Genomic DNA, 21,652 nt, shown 5'->3' on the forward strand with positions numbered 1-21,652 from the left:
CCTCCCCCCTGACACCGGAGGGGGGGAGGGTTCCAATCAGCGTGAGTTCCACGTTAGGGTGGAGCTCCGCTTTAAATCCCCTTTCTTCCCCATTCTGACGCTTAGTTTCAACTTTGGCAAGTTGTCTTCACAGCGTCTAGATGCCTAAGGCCCAGTACACACGACCGGATCGATCCGATTGATCCGCGGATCAGTTCCAGCAGATAGATCCGGTCGTGTGTACGGCCTAGCGGACATTTTCAGGCGGATAAAAATCCAGCCGACGGATTTTCAGCGGATAAAAATTTCTTAGCATGCTAAGAAATCTATCTGCTGGAATCCTGTCCGCCGGACTTATCCGATCGTCTGTACAGACTCACCGGATAAGTCCGTCCGATCCCATCCCTCGCATGCGTCGTAATGATTTGACGCATGCGTGGAAGTATTTACCTTCCAGGGTCGCGCACGTTGCCGCGTCATCGTCGCGGCCACGTCACCGCGGATGTATTCCGTGGGGATTTTGATCTGATGGTGTGTACAGCCATCAGATCAAAATCCGCCAGAGCATTTATCCGCTGGAAACGGTCGGGCGGACCGTTTCCAACGGATATCCTCTCGTGTCTAAAAGAACCGCTGCCATGTGATTGGCTGATTAGCAATTTGTGTTACAGTACCAAGCAATTGAACAGGTGTACCTAATAAAGTGGCCGGTGAGTGTACAGTATAAGTACCTGTAATAAAAAATATTAATAATACATAAAAAAAAAGACTGGGTCGTGTGCTCGCGGCACCCTGGAGAAGTCTAATTGGATGAGAAATAAAAGCAGCGGTACAGGTGAAGTTAGGCTGCTGTTATGAAAACGCGGTTCTAGCGCAGAAGAATGGGCCATTATTCTTTATGTAAATCCTGTTCCTCATACTAATCAGATATCCCCAGGCAGCGTGGGATAAACCAGCCTCTGTCTCCCTATCTCCTTCCCAGGCCGCCAGTTTTAGCTCTACCAGTTTACAAGCAGGTATTTTCGATCCTTGTCACCACTGGCATTCCAGGAATGCCTGACCCTTCCAGCTAGAGTTTTCAGCCAGGCCAGACTAAAGCCGCATGGTGAGTAATCGCACACTGCAAGCCTGACAATCCCTAAAGGCAAAGCAAGCAAGGTAAATAATAGTAGAGAAATGATTATCCTGAGCCCAAGGTGAGTGAAATGTGAGCTGGCGGCACGGTTCACTTGCCAAGCCAATAACACGGCTAAGATTAGGCAATAAGATTTCCTTCTTCGTTTGTGTTACTATGGGAGCTGTATAACCACTCTTCTGATCATGTCCTAAACAAGCAGGACCTCACTGCTCACTCCTCTCGTCCTTACCCCATCGCAATGTCACTCTGGCGAGTGGACGAATTGGTCAGGATAAAATGCCAACTGCAAGACAACGGGCGCCGACTAAACCATGGAAATAAGAGTGCCGGTGGAGATTTTTATTGTCCCAATCAGAAGGACGTCTTGATCAATTTAAATGATCGCTTGGCGGCTTATCTGGAAAAGGTGCGGACGCTGGAAGAAGCCAACCGACAGCTGGAGGAGAAGATCAAGAAGCTGTCCGAGAAACGGGTAATAGACTGTGATCACAGTCGTTATCTGAAGACTATCGATGAGCTGGAAAGTCAGGTAAAATAATTCATTTTCGGGTCTATTACTATCTTTAATTGGTTAACCACTTAGGGCCAGATTCACATAGAACTGCGGCGGCGTAACGTATCGTAGATACGTTACACCGCCGCAAGTTTTCATCGCAAGTGCCTGATTCACAGAGCACTTGCGATGAAAACTACGCCGGCGGCCTCCGGCGCAAGGCGGGCCAATTCAAATGGGCGTGAGGCATTTAAATTAGGGGCGCTCCCGCGCCAGAACTACTGCGCATGCTCCGTTTCTTAACTCCCGCCGTGCTTTGCGCGCCGTGACGTCATTTTTTCGAACGGCGACGTGCGTAGCGTAATTCCGTATTCCCGGGCGGCTTACGCAAACGACGTTGATTTTTACATTTCGACGCGGGAACGACGGCCATACTTTAGACAGCAATACGTTTGCTGACTAAAGTTAGGGCACCAAAAAAAACGACTAACTTTGCGACGGGAAACTAGACTAGCGGCGACGTAGCAAACGCGAAAATCCGTCGGGAATCGCCGTAACTCCTAATTTGCATACCCGACGCTGGTTTACGACGCAAAATCCCCCCAGCGGCGGCCGCGGTACTGCATCCTAAGATCCGACAGTGTAAAACAATTACACCTGTCGGATCTTATGGATATCTATGCGTAACTGGTTCTATGAATCAGTCGCATAGATAGAAACAGAGATACGACGGCGTATCAGCAGATACGCCGTCGTATCTCTTTGGTGAATCTGGCCCTAAAGACCCAGACCTTTAGGCAGCTAAAGGACCCGGCCAGTTTTTGCGATTCGGCACTGCGTCCCTTTAACTGACAATTGCGCGGTCGTGCGACGTGGCTCCCAAACAAAATTGGCGTCCTTTTTTTCCCACAAATAGAGCTTTCTTTTGGTGGTATTTGATCACCTCTGCGGTTTTTATTTTTTTGCGCTATAAACAAAAATAGAGCGACAATTTTGAAAAAAAATCTATATTTTTTACTTTTTTCTATAATAAATACCCCCAAAAATATATAAAACATTATTTTTTTTCCTCAGTTTAGGCCGATATGTATTCTTCTACCTATTTTTGGTAAAAAAAATAGCAATAAGCGTTTATCGATTGGTTTGCGCAAAATTTATAGCGTTTACAAAAAAGGGAATAGTTTTATTGCATTTTTAATAATTTTTTTTTTTTTACTACTAATGGCGGCGATCAGCGATTTTTTTCGTGACTGCGACATTATGGCAGACACTTCGGACAATTTTGACACATTTTTGGGACCATTGTCATTTTCACAGCAAAAAAATGCATTTAAATTGCATTGTTTATTGTGAAAATGACAGTTGCAGTTTGGGAGTTAACCACAAGGGGGCGCTGATGGAGTTATGTGTGACCTCATTTGTGTTTCCAACTGTAGGGGGGTGTGGCTGTAGGTGTGACGTCATCGATTGTGCATCCCTATAAAAGGGAACACACGATCGATGTCAGCGCCACAGTGAAGAACGGGGAAGCTGTGTTTACATACAGCTCTCCCCGTTCTTCAGCTCCGGTGACCGATCGCGGGACTCCAGCGGCGATCGGGTCCGCGAGTCCCGCGGCCACGGTCACGGAGCTTCGGACCGGGTCGCGTGCACGCGCCCGCGGCGCGCGACCCCGCGGCTGGGCTTAAAGAGCCACGTACATGTACGTGCCCAGCCGTGCCATTCTGCCGACGTATATCGGTGTAAATGGGTCCTTAAGTGGTTAAAGCAGGCCATACACAGTCGAATTTCGAACAAATTTTCTTTTCAAAATCAGAAAGTTCGTTTTTTTTGTGATCCGATGATGCCACCATTGATTTTCGAAATTCGGCCGGCCAAACCTTCATGTTGCCGGGAATTTTCGTTTCTCTCCGGGAATATTATTTTCTTGCACATGCGCATTTTTTTTTCTATTACATTTCTTGCACGATTCTCCCATCATTGATCAGAAAATCGTTTGTTTTTCAAAAAATTTCCAATATGTCGGATTTCTCAAGTTTGTTTGCGCACGAAAATCGGCTGTTGCTGCAGCCCACTAACGGTGCGAAATTCTTTCGAAAATTCTTTGATACGATTTTCGAAAGAAAATTCTTTCGAAATTCGAACCGTGTATGGCCGCCTTAACTTTTGCAAAGAAAAGCATATTACAGTATACCAGGGGTCTCCAAACTTTGGCCCTCCAGTTGGTCATGAACTACAATTCCTATCATGCCTAGTCATGTCTGTGAATGTCAGAGATTTATGGTGCCTCATGGGACATGTAGTTCTGCAACAGTTGGAGGGCTGTAGTTTGGAGATCCCTGCAGTATACTACACATTAGGCCCCATAGGTGATAGGAGGCACAGGTGGTGCATACAGCCCACAGACTGTCAGATTCAATGACAGGCTGACATATGCTCTTTTAAAGGGGTTGTAAAGCCTCGTGTTTTTTCACCTTAATGCATCCTATGTCGAGCACCCCGAGCCCCCGTTTTACTTACCTGAGCCCCAAATTTACGTGAGCGCGATCCCGCATCGCTCTCCCCGCGGCTTCTCGGCTATTCATTGGATAGATTGATAGAAGCGCAGTCATTGACTCCCGCTGCTGTCAATCAAATCCAATGATGCGCCCGCCAGGGGGTGAGGTCGAGTCATACACTCGGCGGCTATGTACGTCGAGTGTATGACACGGGAGCGCACCCACAAGGTAACCCCCTCGGGGGAGAGCTTCCCAGAGGGGGTCATCTATTGCGGGGAGAGCCGCCTTGGGACCCCAGAAGAGGATGATCGGCGCCACGCTGGTATGGGGCCCTGGAATTTCCCAAGGCGGAGACGCGCTCTTCCTCTGCCCGGGGTTCTCGGCTCTCAGCTTGGATAGATTGATAGCCGTGCAGCCATTGGCTCCCGCTGCTGTCAATCAAATCCAATGACGTGGGCGCCGGGGTGGGGCAGAGTCCTACGTTTGGCATGTATGGACGCAAATGCTGGACTCAGGAGCGAACCCGCAAGGTAAACCCCCCCCCCCTAGAAAACGCTTCTCTTAGGGGTTATATGATGAGGGGAGGATCCGCGAGAGCCGCCAAGGGACCCCAGAAGTCGAAGATCGAGACCACGCTGTGCAAAACGAACTGCACAGTGGAGGTAAGTATGATATGTTTATTATCTAAAAAAAAAAAAAAAGAGCTGTATGCATACAAGGACATATGCTGAGCGCAGACCTTCTAAGTTCAAGGCATACGTCATTGCCATGTACAGCTGAAGCATACTTCATCCTGTCATTGATTTTGACAGGCTGAAGGCTACAAGCATTACCTGCGCCCTCCAGGTGCTGAAACACGTCCTCTTTTTTATGATGTATAGGCACATGGGCCTGTGTGCATGTGGCCTAAGGCTGGGTTTACACTGATGCGAATTGTATGCAGCTTTCCACGCATCAAATTTGCATGACAGCTAAAAGCTGATTGGTTGCCGTTCCCATATTGCCTTTGTTCCAGTCTTTGTAAATTGGCATCTAAGAGTCACAGTGCGGATTACAAAAGGGTGCTGTGCAAAATTCTGACCTGAATCGCACTTGAACCAGTGAACAGAAACGCAACGGACCCCTGGCTGGAAACCACGGCCGCACATATGCAAACCTGACTTCAAAGTGTTTTTATGTTCTAAAACACCATGGGCAATACACATTTTATTAACCACTTACCTACTGGGCACTTTTTCCCCCACACAAATAGAGCTTTCTTTTGGTATTTAAACTCCTATGAATTTTTTTGTTAAACAAATGATAAAAGAACAAATATTTTAAAAACAATGTTTTTAGCCACTTAAGCCCCGGACCATTTTGCAGCCAAAGGACCAGGCCACTTTTTGCGATTCAGCACTGCGTCGCTTTAACTGACAATTGCGCCGTGCGACGTGGCTCCCAAACAAAATTTACATCCTTTTTTCCCCACAGATAGAGCTTTTTTTGGTGGTATTTGATCACCTCTGCGGTTTTTATTTTTTGCGCTATAAACAAAAATAGTGCGACAATTTTGAAAAAAAAATCTATATTTTTCACTTTTTGCTGTAATAAATATCCCCCAAAAATATATAAAAAAACATATTTTTTTTCCCCAATTTAGGCCGATACGTATTCTTCTATATATTTTTGGTAAAAAAAAAATCACAATAAGCGTTTATTGATTGATTTGCGCAAAAGTTATAGCGTTTACAAAATAGGGGATAGTTTTATGGCATTTTTATTAATTATTTCTTTTTACTAGTAATGGCGGCGATCAGTGATTTTTTTCGTGACTGCGACATTATGGCGGACACATCGGACACTTTTGACATATTTTTGGGACCCATGCCATTTTCACAGCGATCAGTGCTATAAAATGCACTGGTTACTGTGAAAATTACATTGGCAGTGAAGGGGTTAACCACTAGTTGGCGCTGTAGGGGTTAAGTGTTCCCTGCATAGTGTTTCTTACTGTAGGGGGGATGGGCTCTGTGTCACATGACACTGACCTCTGCTCCAAGTACACAGAGCCGAGATCAGTGTTATTGTCACTAGTCAGAGCGGGAAGATGCTCTATACCTCCGTGAGACAATCGCAGGGATCCCTACGGCGATCGAGTCCAAGGGACCGGCGGTCCGACTCACGGGGATGGCGGCAGGGTCACGAGCGCGCCGGAGGCGGTCCTGGAGACCAGTGTTACCAGGACAAAAAGTAATAGGAAGTCCATATGTTTATTGGTTACATAAGGCTGGAGAAAGAGGTGAAGGGGAATCTTCCAATAGGGATAGCTTTTCTAGTTACAGCTTTTCAAAAGTTGATTTCCCTTCACTTTGAAGAGATTTTCTCTCACTTCCTGTTGTATCTCTGGAGCGAGAATTGAAGAGATATCTACCCAACAAGACAAAGACCACAGTATGGTCAGTATACCTGTCAGCATAGCCCAGTAATAGAGACAATATAAAAAAACAGCATTTGCTGCAATGCTCACCTTCAATCTGTAGCTGTACTTTTTCACTTTTTGACAGGTACCCAATTTCTGAGTTTCTCAGTTTCTGACAGGTACCCGATCCCACTTTGAATGCTCTGGTCAGGTCAGATGAGACCAAAATTGCAATAAATAATTTTTTTTTTTTTTTTAAATAACAAAAATGCAAACTTTTTGGCCTAAAAGCAAAACGCTATAGGGGTTATTTACGAAAGGCAAATCCACTTTGCACTACTAGTGCAAACTACAAGTGCAAAGTTGCTGTTGATCTGAAATGAGGGGAAACTCTGCTGGTTTTATTATCCAATCATGTGCAAGCTAAAATGCTGTTTTTTATTTTCCTTGCATGCCCCTCTCGGATCTACAACAACTGCACTTCCAAGTGCACTTCCAGTGCAAGTTCAAGTGCTCTTTGCACTTGTAGTGCAAAGTGGATTTGCCTTTCGTAAATAACCCCCTATGTGTGGCGGAAAACTAACACTTCACATCACCCTGAACACACCATCCTCACTGTGAAACATGGTGGTGGCAGCATAATTTTGTAGGGATTCTTAACTTCAGCAAGGACAGGGAAGCTGGTCAAAGTTGATGGGAAGATGGATGGAGCCAAATACAGGGCAATCTGAAGCCTCGTACACACGACCGAGAAACTCGACGGGCGAAACACATTGTTTTCCTCGTCGAGTTCCTTGTTAGGCTGTCGAGGAACTCGACAAGCCAATTTTCTCCATTCCCGTCAAGGAAATAGAGAACATGCTCTCTTTTTGACTCGTCGAGTTTCTCAGCGGTTTCCTCGCGGAAAATGTACACACGACCGGTTTCCTCGGCAAAAAAATATCTCCCAGCAAGTTTCTTGATGTTTTTTGCCGAGAAACTCGGTCGTGTGTACGAGGCCTTAGAAGAAAACCTATTATGCCGCATACACACGATCGGAATTTCCGATGGAATAAAATCAGATGGAATTTTCCGTCGGGATTCCGATAAAGCTGACTTTCATCAGTCTTGCATACATGCCGTCAGACTAAATTCCGACCTTCCAAAACGCGGTGATGTAAAACCCCCACGACGAGCCGAGAAAAATTAAGTTCAATGCTTCCGAGCATGCGTCAACTTGATTCTGAGCATGCGTGGTTTTTTTCGTGAGTTGCCGGCTCTTCACCTTATATTCTCATGTATCCAGCTTTGGAGCATCATTGGTCTACCTCCAGGGGGAATTAACCTAGGCGTATATCTTCGTTTGTGTCATTGACCCATCTCCTGGGGTGGCATTATCACACAGCCTAGGCTCAGAATACTAGTACACTAAAAGCTGCTCACATGTCATTGCACAAGCGATGTTCGGAAAATAGACATCTATTTAAGATGTATTTAAAACTGCCCACTAAGGTACTTATTTTAGTAACCAGTTCCTCAGATTTTTCTAGGAGCCAATAGTCTTTTAATAGCCCTAGCCTAAGAAATGTGATCTTGATAACGTAAGGTAACTCTGTACTGTATTTAGGAATGGGTCATTGAGAAAAAAATATTCCAGTGGACCAGTGTTTTACTGAATATTTTTCTGAGCTTATGCTGCTTGGTGTTGTGAAGCTCAGTAGCAGGAAAACCATCTTTGAAAAATGTGTCACATTTTGTTAGGCCTTGGTCACATAGGTGTACTTTAGGGTTGTCCCGATACCACTTTTTTGAAACTGAGTACAAATATTGATCCTTTTTTTAAGTACTAGCCGATACTGATTACCGATACTTTTTTTTAATGTCATGTGACAGTGGCAGTATTTTTTTTTACAATTTTTTATTTATTTTTGTACAGTGCTTTCTTTTTTTGGGGGGGGGGGGAGTGGATTGTGAGTGTGTTTTTCTTATTTACATTTTTGTTATTTTTTAAAATTCATTTTTTTTATTTATTGCATTTTTTTTCTTTTTTATCAGCCCTGTTGGGGGGTCTTTGGTGAGATATTAGGGGTCTTAACACCCCTGACATCTCCCCTTTAAGACAGAGAAAGGGACTAAGGACACAGATTTCCCAGTCCCTTTCTCTGCAGCTTCAGCGAAAATGAATGGAGAGAAGCTTCTCTCCATTCATAAACTGAAGCATCGTAAACACAGTTTACGATGCTCAGTTATGTGAATGGACAGAGTCAGTGATCACTGACTCTGTTAATTCTGAAAAGGTAGGAGCCGGATTTAGCGGCTCCTACCTCCGCTTTACATCCTGACAGATCGAGGCGAGAGAGCAGCATGGAGGGGGACAGCATGGAGCAAGGAGGGGGACAGCACGGAGGGGGACAGCAGGGAGCACGGAGGGGGACAGCACAGAGCACAGAGGAAACAGCACGTATGGGGACAGCACGGAGAGGACAGCACGGCGCGTGGAGGAGACAGCACGGCGTACAGAGGAAACAGCACGGAGCACGGAAGGGGACAGCACGGAGCACAGAGGGGGACAGCACGGAGCACAGAGGGGGACAGCACAGAGCACAGAGGGGGACAGCACGGAGCACGGAGGGGACAGCATGTAGGGGACAGCACGGAAGGGGGACAGCACGGAGGGGACAGCACGGAGCATGGAGGGGACATCACGGAGGGGGACAGCACGAAGGACGGAGGGGGACAGCACGGATGATGGAGGGGGACAGCACGGAGGATGGAGGGGGACAGCACGGAGGGGGACAGCACGAAGGACGGAGGGGGACAGCACGGAGGGGGACAGCACAGGGACAGTCAGCGGTGATCTGTGCAGCTTTGGGGGGAGTTACAAGCATCAATCTCTGCTGTATAACTTTAACTAAAGCAGCTTAAAAGGGGACAGATCAGTGCTTCTAACTCCCATGTCGCACCGATCACCCTGACTGCCCTGGTATCGAGTGAAGCATCAAACAATTTCCCAGAGTACAAGTACTCGGGGAAATGCTCGGTATCGGTACCGATACTAGTATCGGGACATCCCTAGTGTACTTAAGGGTATACCTGTGTGATGACCACGTTAGCCTTCACAGAGACGCACAGATGTTCAGTGCATCGCATGCAAGCAGTCCCCTTCCTGTCAATGGGGCTGGGGGGCCCGTGATTGCCAGGTGATTTTTCACCTTAATGTATAGGATGCATTAAGGTGAAAAAACATGAACCTTTACAACCCCTTTAAGACATTTCAACAAAGTTCCAACAAAAAAGTAAACAGTGTGATGCAGTGGAATTAGCACATTGTCACTGTTCCTCCCAATGCACACCACATCTGTGTAACAACAAGTGTTTACTTTCCCTATATAACCTCTTTCTCCCTTTGGAAAGTTGATGGCATCCGAGTTAAATCATGAATATCTAAATCTTTTTAAATGCCATTAATACAATTTTTAAATACAAATTGAAAGAGGGATTGGATGAATGTGTTGATAAACTGGAAAAACCTTTTAACCATGGCTGTAGGGTTTATACAGCCCCACACTAAAACCATTATGAGACCTCTGCCTCTGTAATCACCATGTCAGAGGTCATTCCTTTAAGGCCTCATGCACACAGGGTGTTGGAAAAACAAGCTGAAAAGCCACTACCAACACCAGGAGAAAGCGGCTGTAAAAACACGCTTTTAGTAGCCTTTTGCATTGGCGTTTAGCCGCGTTTTAGCAGCGTTTCTCTGCCTCTATTCATAATCAATGGTTTCCTATGAGAGTCATCTTAACTGATCCGACTTTCAGTCCATTGATTTGAATATAAGTTACATCCAAGTCGAATCATGATGATCCGACTTGTAGTGCAACTTACGCTCTAAGAATCTTGAAGAGAAACCCCACGTCAAAATGAAAAAACAAAAACAAACAGCGTGCCCCCCCAAGACCATACCATGCCACCCCCCAAATAAAAAAATCCATACCAGACTTATATAGATCAGACCATAGGTGTGTGCAGCCTATTGCATTAGAATGTGCACCCCAAAGCTTAAATACACGTGAATGCCACCCGCTGTCACAGGGAGGAGGCTCTGGTGGTGGGAGACTGTTGATTGGGAGCATATTACGCTACACCCTAAATACGAGTATAATGTATTCCTAAATTTGAACCTAGCTTTTTAATATAATGGGGACATTTCTGGCCACTGGCATCCCCCAATCACCCACCTGGTGCCGCCCCTGGATAATGCTAATTCACAAGGGGTGATTAGGGTGTGCCCAGGCACACCCGGTACACCCTGTGCGCATGCCTATGGATCAGACCAAAATGAGAGACAAATGAGGAGGAAAGAGAGACATTGGGTTTGATTTACTTAAACTGAAGAGTGCAAAATCTGGTGCAGCTGTGCATGGTAGCCAATCAGCTTCTAAATTCAACTTGTTTAATTAAGCTTTGACAGTAAAACCTGGATGCTGATTGATTTTGCACCAGATTTTGCACTCTCCAGTTTTAGTAAATCAACCCTATTGGTCCAAATCGGGAACAGTCCCTCAAAATCAGGGACAGTTGGGAGCTATGTCTTTAGTATCTTCTTTAAACAGTACCAGACAGATGGTATGTATTTCATTATAATTTTTTTTTTTTTTTTTTTATAAGTTAATACAGCAAGGCAATGGAGGGAGGTTAAAGGGGTTGTAAAGACAAAAATATTTTCCTCTTAAATTCAAGTCTGACAGTAGCTGATAAAGTAAAAAGTAATGTTTTGCATTATAACTAGTTTGATACCTGTTGAAATCGAGCCGTTTTATTCACCTCCAGCACTCCTGAATCATTATTCTCACTGACTTCCTGGTTTGCGGTGCGCATTCATTCTTGCTACATCACAGCCTAATGGGAACTACAGTTCCCATTAGGCTTAGCCTCCATGCCTGTGAGGGATAAGAGAGCATCTTCACGCAGGGCTGTAGTCATAGGGAGGGGGTGAGCACATTCTGCTTTCCACCATGCAAAACAGCTCAGATGCTGGTGGAAAGCAAGAAGAGGAGAGACAGGAAATGGCATTTTCAAACCTGAATTACTATATTTTGGAGGTCAAAAGGAAAAACGAGGTAAGTGATATTTAAATGCTTTAGCTTACAGCAATCAATTGATCTAATAAAAAACGAACCTTTAGTGTTCCTTTAAGCCTTGGGCGCCCATAGGAGGAAAATTATAGGTGGCACACTGTGGCGAATAGTAGTTGTGGCAAAATTGCGCTACCAGTGGTTTAAATTTGAGTCTACTCACTATGTACACAGTAACATATGCTACAGGTCCTGTACCCAAATCTTGCAGTAATTCATATGAGCAGTAAAAACACATGAAAGGTCAGCAGTGGTTGCACTAAAGCGACAAAGAACCCCAGGGGAGCGTGGCTTGATATATTCATGTTAGGTGTCCTCTCGGCAGTCTCCCAGCAGCTCTCTTTGCCAGCTGTGGGTCCCGCTGATCACCTCCAGCATACTGCACTTGCCAGTGCGTGACGCCAAAGTCCAGCTGCTAATGCAGCCAGTCAAAGTTCTCCATTCTCTGTGACACTCATCAGCAGTGGACAGACATAGTCTGCTGTGTTAAGAATGACCAGGCTGTGCAACTCTTGGCATCGGCGATACACATTGCATTTAACCCTTTCTTCGACCACTAGCGGGGGTTAAAAGCGCCCGACTAGTGGCCGAATAGCGCCGCTAAAACGATGGTAAATCGCTGCTCAAACTAGTGGCGCTTTACCGATAACACGGCCAGATGGCAGTGTGAAATGGCTCTTGAGATAATTCAGCTTCACTCCATGCCCATATAAATATAGCCTAGAGAATGTACATCTTTCTACATTGCAATACATCTGTTGTGGACATATTTTGATCTTTATGAAAGCAGCCTCTACTGTATAGGTTATTTTCATCAAGATCAAAATATGGCCACAACAGATGTATTGCAATACATTGCAATATAGAAAGATGTACATTCTCTAGGCTATATTTATATGGGCATCATGGACTGGTATGTCTGAGAGACTGGGTAACTTCCATACAAAGTGAAGAAGATATTATAACACACACAAATATATTTTTGCTGCAATAGCTCAGCTGTCCAACTTTCCAAGCAATATATATATTCTCCTCCTAACTGGCACAGTGGCACTGCAGTGCTGTTACCTGTGGTTCTTCAGTGATGCGATAGCGCTGGCAGCGTATTCTCTCTTGGCCACTGCACGCACCTGTGGGTAGAGCAGGCAGCGCGCCGGCCGGATCGGCATAGCGACATTACACAGGCCGGCTGAGGCAGCCAATCACGTTCTGGAACAGCTGAGATGTCAAGCAGAGGCCCGAGCGGCAGTCAGAGCCAATCCGATGATCGGGCAGGGGGTGAGGGACGGATGTCTGTGAGAAGTCGGAACAGACTGAGAGCAGCCCCAGGTCAGCAGACGTAGAAAAAAAGTCCACGGCGGCCATTGTGTTACACAGGGCAACTGTCTTCACTCTTCAACACCTTCTTACGATTCCAAGGGGGGCAATTGCCCCCTCTTGCCCTATGCTGCGGACGCCCATGCCAATATCCCCCCCATCTACACTCCTGAATAGAGATAACCTCTTATTTTACTATATAACCCTTGATCCTTTTCTCTGTAATTGTAGCACACAGCAAGCTAGGCTAGCAATAATACAATTGTTACATTGAATGTCAAAACAGTATATACATGTTGATATCGGCATCCTTTTGATGAAATGCAAACCACAGACGCCAAAAGGGAACAGAATATCTTTTCACAAACAAAGGGTACCTTTATCTTTCTGAGAGAAGTCAAAGAGAGTCAACAAACGCTTGCACAAATAGCGTGGGAAAGAGATTTAGATCTTTAATCGGTTTTATTTGCAATAATTACATTGATGGGAGGCATGTATGGAACTATTAAAATATCTGTTCTACAGAATACGGTCAGTGACCAGTGGAGAAATTATAGTGCCTTGGTTACTTCTAAAACTTCTAAAAGCAAACAGAGTAGGAGATAATCGGGCAGATTGGAGTAGGGAGTTCCATAGGATGGGAGAGGCTCTGAAAAAGACGAGCATGGAAGGAGGTTATGAGGGAACTAGAGAACAGGAGGTCTTGGGAGGAATGAAGAGAATGATTAGGTTGGTATTTTGAGACTAAGTTATTGATGAAGGTGGGGGCTGAGTTGTGGATGGCTTTGTAAGTTGCTGTTAGTATTACTGTTAGTATTTTGAATTTATTTCTTTGGTTGAGTGGAAGCCAGCAGGGCCGGACTGGCCTACCGGGATCCCGGGACATCTCCCGGTAGGCTGCCTGCCCTGAGGCTGCTTTGGGCTAAGCTGTGGCTGCAGCGCAGCGATCCGCTCTCTCCTCCTCCACTACACGTCACACTCACATAGAGTCAGCGGGCATCCCCCGCTGTGTGTTTGCGAGCTGCCTGTGTCTGCTGTGTGAAGACTTTGGCCGCGGTACTGTTTGAAAAGGCCCCCCCCCCCCCCTCTCCTCCTAGACCAGCTTGTGTCTGCTGTGGGGGGGTTGGGGCAAAAGCTAGTAATGTGGCTTCAGGGTTGCTGGCTTCAGTTATGCTTGGACCCCGCACTGACAGAACGCCCCCCCCCCCCCTCCTCGCACGGACGTCAGACAGGAGAGAAAAAAGGGATACAGATAGCAGGATCTTCTCCTCTCACCCCCCTCGTGTGTGTCCCTGTGGCCCCGCCCACATTACAATCCTCTGCAGCTCCTCCGTGCTTCCCAAAGAGAAACTCCAGCAGCAGCCTGCAGCAGTTAGATAGTGGAGGGAATGACAGCTTGTAATATGGATGCTGCAACCCTCCACAGAGGATCCACAGCTCTCCAGGTCAGTGAATGAAAAGAAACCCGCACACAGGTGGGTCAGTCTTTGATGGGGCTGAACATAGTGTGTTGTCACCTCCAGAGTCCCTCAACCAACACAGCAGCCCACTAGGGTTTCCCTAGTGTGGTGCACTACAAGCCCCAGCATGCTCTGCCAGCCTATGTATATGTATAGTACAGACTAGTAGGCCTTGTTTGCTGACCAATCCAGGGCCCAAGCCTTCATTTATGGTAAGGAAAATATCACCCCCCCACTTCCTCTCATTTCGCCAGCCTCTGAGCACACCTCTGTGGACTGTGATGTAAAGGGGGACTCTGATGTACGTGGGGGCTTTGCTGATCAGAGACCCCCTTACGTGAGGATTCCAAGAGTACCTCTTTGGGCCAGTTGACTCCAGACGCAGTTCCGTTTGCTTTTTTTATGCACAAAATGCATGCACAGTTTTTTCCATGTATTCTAATGGCTTTTGTTGGCTCTAGTTCACACCATGCAGTCAGTTTCTGCACCAGAAACTGACTGCATGGTGTGAACTAGAGCCATTGGAATACATGGAAAACACTGTGCATGCATTTTTACTGCAAAAAAAATACGCACAAAACTGTACGGAACTGCGTCTGGTGTGAACTGGCCCTTACATCAGTTTCCCTTTACATTACAGTCCCCAGATCTGTCCCTTGGAGCCCTTTCACATGGACAGACTCTGCCAAGCAAATCCACCTGCTCAGTGGGGTTCTCTATGGACCGGTCTGACTGTCATCCAATCTGCTAGAGCGGATGCAGGCAGGTGTAAATGGACACGTCTGTTTACATTCGCCTCCCCATACAAAACAATGGGTAGTCCAATCAGTTCAACTGTGAGACTGCATTATGGGCACGGTGAGGCTGCGATGATGGGCACGGTCAGGCTGCGATGATGGGCACAGTGAGGCTGCAATGATGGGCACAGTGAGGCTGCAATGATGGGTACAGTGAGGCTACATTTGATGGGCACTGTTGAGGCTGCATTGATCTCTTGTACCATGTCTGCATTCTCTGACCATCTCCTGTATCATGTCTACATATCTTACCATCTTTAGTATCATGTCCTCAGGCTCTAACCATCTCCTGTACCATCCCCACAACCTCTGACATCTTCTGTACCATGCCTGAATCCTCTGACATCTTCTGTACCATGCCTGAATCCTCTGACATCTTCTGTACCATGCCTGAATCCTCTGACATCTTCTGTACCATGCCTGAATCCTCTGACATCTCCTGTACCATGCCCGCAGCCTCTGCCATCTTGACATCTCCTCCTGTACCATGCCCGCAGCCCCCGGCATCTCCTGTATCATGCCCGCAGCCCCTGGCATCTCCTGTACCATGCCCGCAGCCCCTGGCATCTCCTGTACCATGCCCGCAGCCCCTGGCATCTCCTGTAACATGCCTGCAGCCCCTGGCATCTCCTGTATCATGCCCGCAGCCCCTGGCATCTCCTGTACCATGCCTGCAGCCCCTGGCATCTCCTGTACCATGCCCACAGCCCCTTGCATCTCCTGTACCATGCCCACAGCCCCTTGCATCTCCTGTACCATGCCCGCAGCCCCTGGCATCTCCTGTACCATGCACGCAGCCCCTGGCATCTCCTGTACCATGCCCGCAGCCCCTGGCATCTCCTGTAACATGCCTGCAGCCCCTGGCATCTCCTGTATCATGCCCGCAGCCCCTGGCATCTCCTGTACCATGCCCGCAGCCCCTTGCATCTCCTGTACCATGCCCACAGCCCCTTGCATCTCCTGTACCATGCCCGCAGCCCCTGGCATCTCCTGTACCATGCCTGCAGCCCCTGGCATCTCCTGTACCATGCCCGCAGCCCCTGGCATGGTTTTAACTCTTAACTGGAATTTCTGATATCTATCTATCTATCTATCTATCTATCTATCTATCTATCTATCTATCTATCTATCTATCTATCTATCTATCTATCCCTAGCCCTATGTGCTTTCATATCTGTCTTATCTACCGTATTTATCGGTGTATAACATGCACAGGTGTATAACACGCACCCTAACTTTAAGAGGGAAGTTTCACTGCCCCCTGCGTATAACACGCAGCCACAGTTTACCCTCTTTTTTCAGGGTAAAAAAGTGAGTGTTATACGCCAATAAATACAGTATATATAATACACTCTTCAAATGTGCTTTATGGTTTTCCCTTTCATGAACAAGAAAATAATGACGTTATTATGTTGGGCTGGTATAATAATGCTCTGGGGCTGGTATGACATTTTTTCCAGGGCTGGTTTTTACTCCCAGTCCGGCCCTGCTGACGGGGCGATAGCTTATGTAAAGGTTAGCCAATGAGAAGGGAGTTTCGGTGTCTTTGGTTAGGAAAGGGCGTATTTTGGAGAGGTTGCGAAGGTTCAGGCATCAAGGTTAAACTGGATGGACTTGTGTCTTTTTTCAACCTCACCAACTATGTACATATGTAAGATTTGGACAGTTATTGGATATGGGGCCGAAAGGATAGATCAAAGTCCAGGACTACACGTAGAACCTTGGCATGCGGGGATGGGTTTATAGTTGTGCCATCGATCTTGACAGAGAGATCAAGGGAAGAGGCAGGCACATGGGGAGGAAATATGAGCTTGGTTTTGGATATATTACAGAAATCATGCCCAAAATTTGTGTAGCCTGCCTGAAATGTTGAAAAGAGTGTGCACATGTGCGTTGTGTGTATGTTACTAAAAGGTCTTCAGTCTGACAAAACAAAACTCTTGGCTAAAACAATTTTTTTTTGTTCTTCAGATAAGAAGTACAAAACAAGCTAATGCCGAATGTTGCCTGAAAATTGAGAACACGAAAATAACAGCAGACGGCTTTAAAGAGAAGTGAGTTTCATTGTTCCCATAGTAATAGGTTTATGCTATTCAGACCATGTTATGCATGACCACCCTGGGTGTTCTACAGATTACCAGAAACTCAAAGGTTCTTCTGTATGATAGAACTGAGGAATGGGAAATTGAATGGCTGACCTCCCTTTGGGAAAATGGCCAGAATTTGCAGTAGAACATGAGAAAACCAGTTCTAGAAAACGATTCTATAAGTTTTGGACAATAGTTCCATTTGGGCACACTCTAACTAAAGCAACTAATACAGTGAAATGCTTAGACAATGTTAAACACCAAAAAAGTTTATTTTAATCATGAATTAAGTTGGGTGAAACACCAACTGGCTTCATTTCTTGGGGACTCTAGATTAGAGATGAGCCGAACCCCCCCCCCCCCGGTTCACACCAGAACATGCGAACAGGCAAAAAATGTGCTTGAACGCGCGAACACTGTTAATGTCTATGGGACACGAACATGAAAAATCAAAAGTGTTAATTTTTAGTTAATTTTAGAGGTTAATATGCAAGTTAAGGTCATAAAAAGTGTTTGGGGACCCTGGTCCTGCCCCAGGGGACATGTATCAATGCAAAAAAAAGTTTTAAAAATGGCAGTTTTTTCGGGAGCAGTGATTTTAATGATGCTTAAAGTGAAACAATAAAAGTGGAATATTCCTTTACATTTTGTACCTGATGGCTGTTTATAGTATGCCTGTAAAGTAGTGCATGTTTCCTGTGTTTAGAACTGTCCCTGCATAAAATGTCCTTTCTAAAGGAAAACAAGTCTGGCTAATTCAGCTGCCTGTTTGTAAAATGAGCTTTAGTAATTTAACTCTGTAACAATGGTATTCTTTAGTGAAGAAGCTAAGTGTAGCCTAATACATTTTGAACCCAGAACTTAACCCATTGGCTGGAAATGGGCAAATATGATAAAGATTTTGACAAAAGAGATAATCCCCACACTGTATTTACATTTATATTTGAAATATGATTGTGAAAAAGGTGGCAGAGTAAATACGTAACAATCATGAAAAACAACACAATGAAATGTTTTTCCTTGAAACACAGGTATCAAGAAGAATTAGCTTTGCAAAATGCAATAAAAGGTGATGTGAAGATGCTCAAAGCTGCCAGCAGTGGTCTTGAGATGGAGATACGCTGTTTGGAAGTTGAGGAACAGATCTTAACTAAGGAACTGGAGAACCTTAAGCAAAATCAGAATGAGGTAAGCTATCTGAACTATTATAGTAATGCTGCGTACACACGATCATTTTTCAGCATGAAAAAAACGTCGTTGCCACACATCATTTTTCGGCTTCTGAAAAACGACAAAAAAAAAGTTTGAACATGCTGCATTTTTTAACATCGTTTTAAACAATGTCGTTTTTCGGGTTGTAAAAAATGATCGTGTGTGGGCTAAAACAACGTTTTAAACCCGCGCATGCTCAGAAGCAAGTTATGAGATGGGAGCGCTCGTTCTGGTAAAACTACCGTTCACAATGGAGTAAGCACATTCATCACGCTGTAACAGACAGAAAAGCGCAAATCGTCTTTTACTAACACTGAATCAGCTAAAGCAGCCCAAAGGCGAATAGAACTTCCCCTTTAGAGTGCCGTCGTACATGTTGTACAACCACTTGCTAGCAAGCCAAGGGCCAGCCGGGGAGAAGTTATTCCCACACGGCGACCAGGGTGGAGGGAGGGCCCGACTGGAAGGGGAAACCTGTATTGGCTGTGTGAGATATTCAGGTAAGGGGGCTTGAGGATCTATGTGCAAATTTGCGGCAAGTACTCAAGAGCTGCACATAAGTTATGTGTTAGACCCCTTTCACACTGGGGCGTTTTTCGGGCGTTTTTTAGGCGCTTTGGCGTTTAAAAAAAGCCTGTAAAGCGCCTGAAAGAAGCCTCATCTGCAATCCCAATGTGAAAGCCCAAGTGCTTTCAGAGGCCTTTCACACTGCCAGCGCCCGAAAAACGCTGGTAAAGCGCTGCTAAGACCCCTTTCACACTGAGGCGCTTTTCAGGCGCTTTGGCGTTAAAAAAAGCTTCCTCAATGGGAAGGGGGCTTTAGGAGCGGTGTATTAACCGCTCCTAAAGCGCTGCAAAGAAGCTGCATGCAGGACTTTTTTTGACGCCCTGCCAGCTCAGCGCCTCAGTGTGAAAGCACTCAGGCTTTCACATTGGGATTGCAGATGCAGCTTCTTTCAGGCGCTTTTTTTAACGCTAAGACCACTTTCACACTGGGGTGTTTTTCAGGCGCTTTAGTGTGAAAGCACTCGAGCTTTCACATTGGGATTGCAGATGCAGCTTCTTTCAGGCGTTTTACAGGCGCTTTTTTTAACGCTAAAGCGCTTGAAAAATGCCCCAGTGTGAAAGGGCCCTTAAGGTTCAGGTATGCCAGCAACAGAAGAGTTGCTTTATAGGTAGACAGCTTGTGTTAGGTAGAACAGGAAGCTTGTCCTCAGAGCCAGGTGATACACACCTGGCTCTGAGGACAAGCTTGCTGGCATACCTGAACCTTAACACATAACTTATGTGCACATAGATCCTCAAGCCCCCTTACCTGAATATCTCACACAGCCAATACAGGTTTCCCCTTCCAGTCGGGCCCTCCCTCCACCCTGGTCGCTGTGTGGGAATAACTTCTCCGCGGCTGGCCCTTGGCTCGCTAGCAAGTGGTTGTTTCTTGTACAGAAATTCTCCTGACGAAGCATCTATCGACGCAAAACTAGTAGAGATTTTGACTTGTATGACCCCCTTTGTTTCACCGCCACCCTTCGTCAAGGGTCCATTCCATCTCGGTGATTGGGACGGCTGGTCGTACAATATGTCTACAATTTTATACCGCTGTTTTTGATGTATTTTATATTTATGTGTGTCTCCTGTTTTTTTGATACTATATTAAAAATAAACTGATGTATATTTTTTACCCTTACAATTCCTTTCTAATTTTTCTTATCTAGTACCGGTATAGTCCCCTTGCCCCTTACTTGTTCTTGGTCTTTTTGGGCCTCTGGGGTCCCATTAACCCTTGTTCTATTCAAAATTGATCTCCAGGATGATGGTACTATAACTTTATGATTACTATTTACACTCAGGCCTCGCACACACGACGGGACCTGTCCGATGAAAACGGTCCGCGGACCGTTTTCATCGGACATGTCCGCTGGGATCATTTGGTCTGATGGCTGTACACACCATCAGACCAAATTCCCCGTGGACAGGATACGCGGTGACGTGGCCGCGCCGTGGCCGCGACAATGACACATTGGTCCGCTGGAAACCTGTCCGCTAGGCCGGGAATCCGGTCCGGTCGGCCGTACAGACGACCGAAAATGTCCGCGGAAACTGGTCCGCGGACCAGTTTCAGCAAACATGTTCAATCGTGTGTACGAGGCCTAAGAGGCTCATATAAAAATCCACCTGTTACAAGACAGCATTTTGGAGTACCCCATACCACCCAGCCTCTCTACTGTTACAAGTTCTACAAGCAATAAATCAGGAAAAAAATATCCCTAGACTGTTTAATGGAGCCAGGGTGAGTGGACTGTTGTCTGTGTGATTGGTAAAATCTCTGCAATGTTTTAGGAAGAACAAGTTAAAATCAGCGGCTCCTATGGGGGTAGTGCTACATACAGAAACACAGAAAAGGAACGTCAGAGAAAGACCAAGTGGACCCTCGAATCTGCCCTATTGTGTTTTCTTTTTTTTTTACTATGGGTACAGATCTGTTTATCCCAAGCATGTTTGAATTCACATACTGCTGACTGACTCACTACTTCTGCCAGAAGGCTGTTCCAAGCATCAACTACTCTTTCAATAAAATAATATTTTCTTAGGAAGTATGTTGGGACTACAGACCCCCCCCCCCATCACCACCCCCTCCCGTATCTCTAAAAAAATCAGAGGAGGATCTTCTGTAGTCTGCCAATATAAATAACCACTGCCAGAATCCCCTTACAAGGTATACCTTGTAGGAATATACACACTCCGGACACTTTATTAGGTACACCTTGCTAGTACCGGGTTGGACCACAAGTTGTTGGAAACATTCCTCCGAGATTTTGTTCCATAGTGACAGGTCTGCTCCCTGACTCGCGCACGCTCTGAAACGCGTCGTGGTCTCCCTCGGCCCCCGTCCAGCTGACGTCACACGCCTGCACACGAGACTCCAGCCCAGCAGCATCCTATCATCACGGACACAGTCGGCTCCCCCCGGCTCCGAGCGGCTGCAGTAATCTGGTTTAGATGACAACATCTCTCGATCCTGACTTCACTGATCGTCAGTAAAGTTCTACACCAGCTTCCCAGACTTCACCATTGTTTATCATTATGTAAGTGCTGGATACTTTTTATTATAAATATTAAAATACAGAATACTCAGAGGCGCTTTTCCTCTTGTTTT

General features: G+C 45.9%; 1 protein-coding gene across 2 annotated transcripts in view; it reads left to right on the forward strand.

Moving 5' to 3' along the window:
• The first annotated feature begins 958 nt into the window (after positions 1-958).
• LOC120918540 (keratin, type I cytoskeletal 15-like) overlaps positions 959-21,652 on the forward strand; it is a 32,520-nt gene continuing 11,826 nt past the window's right edge. Inside the window, exons 1-3 of one of the 2 annotated variants that reach the window (XM_040330172.1) lie at positions 959-1,646; positions 17,169-17,251; positions 18,316-18,472. In XM_040330172.1, the coding sequence (XP_040186106.1) occupies positions 1,356-1,646; positions 17,169-17,251; positions 18,316-18,472 (531 nt within the window). In that variant the 5' untranslated portion in view covers positions 959-1,355. The remainder of the gene's footprint in view (positions 1,647-17,168; positions 17,252-18,315; positions 18,473-21,652) is intronic. The other variant, XM_040330171.1, reaches the window with a different exon arrangement.

Source organism: Rana temporaria, chromosome 12 (assembly GCF_905171775.1).
Source record: "Rana temporaria chromosome 12, aRanTem1.1, whole genome shotgun sequence".
Classification (NCBI taxonomy): domain Eukaryota; kingdom Metazoa; phylum Chordata; class Amphibia; order Anura; family Ranidae; genus Rana; species Rana temporaria.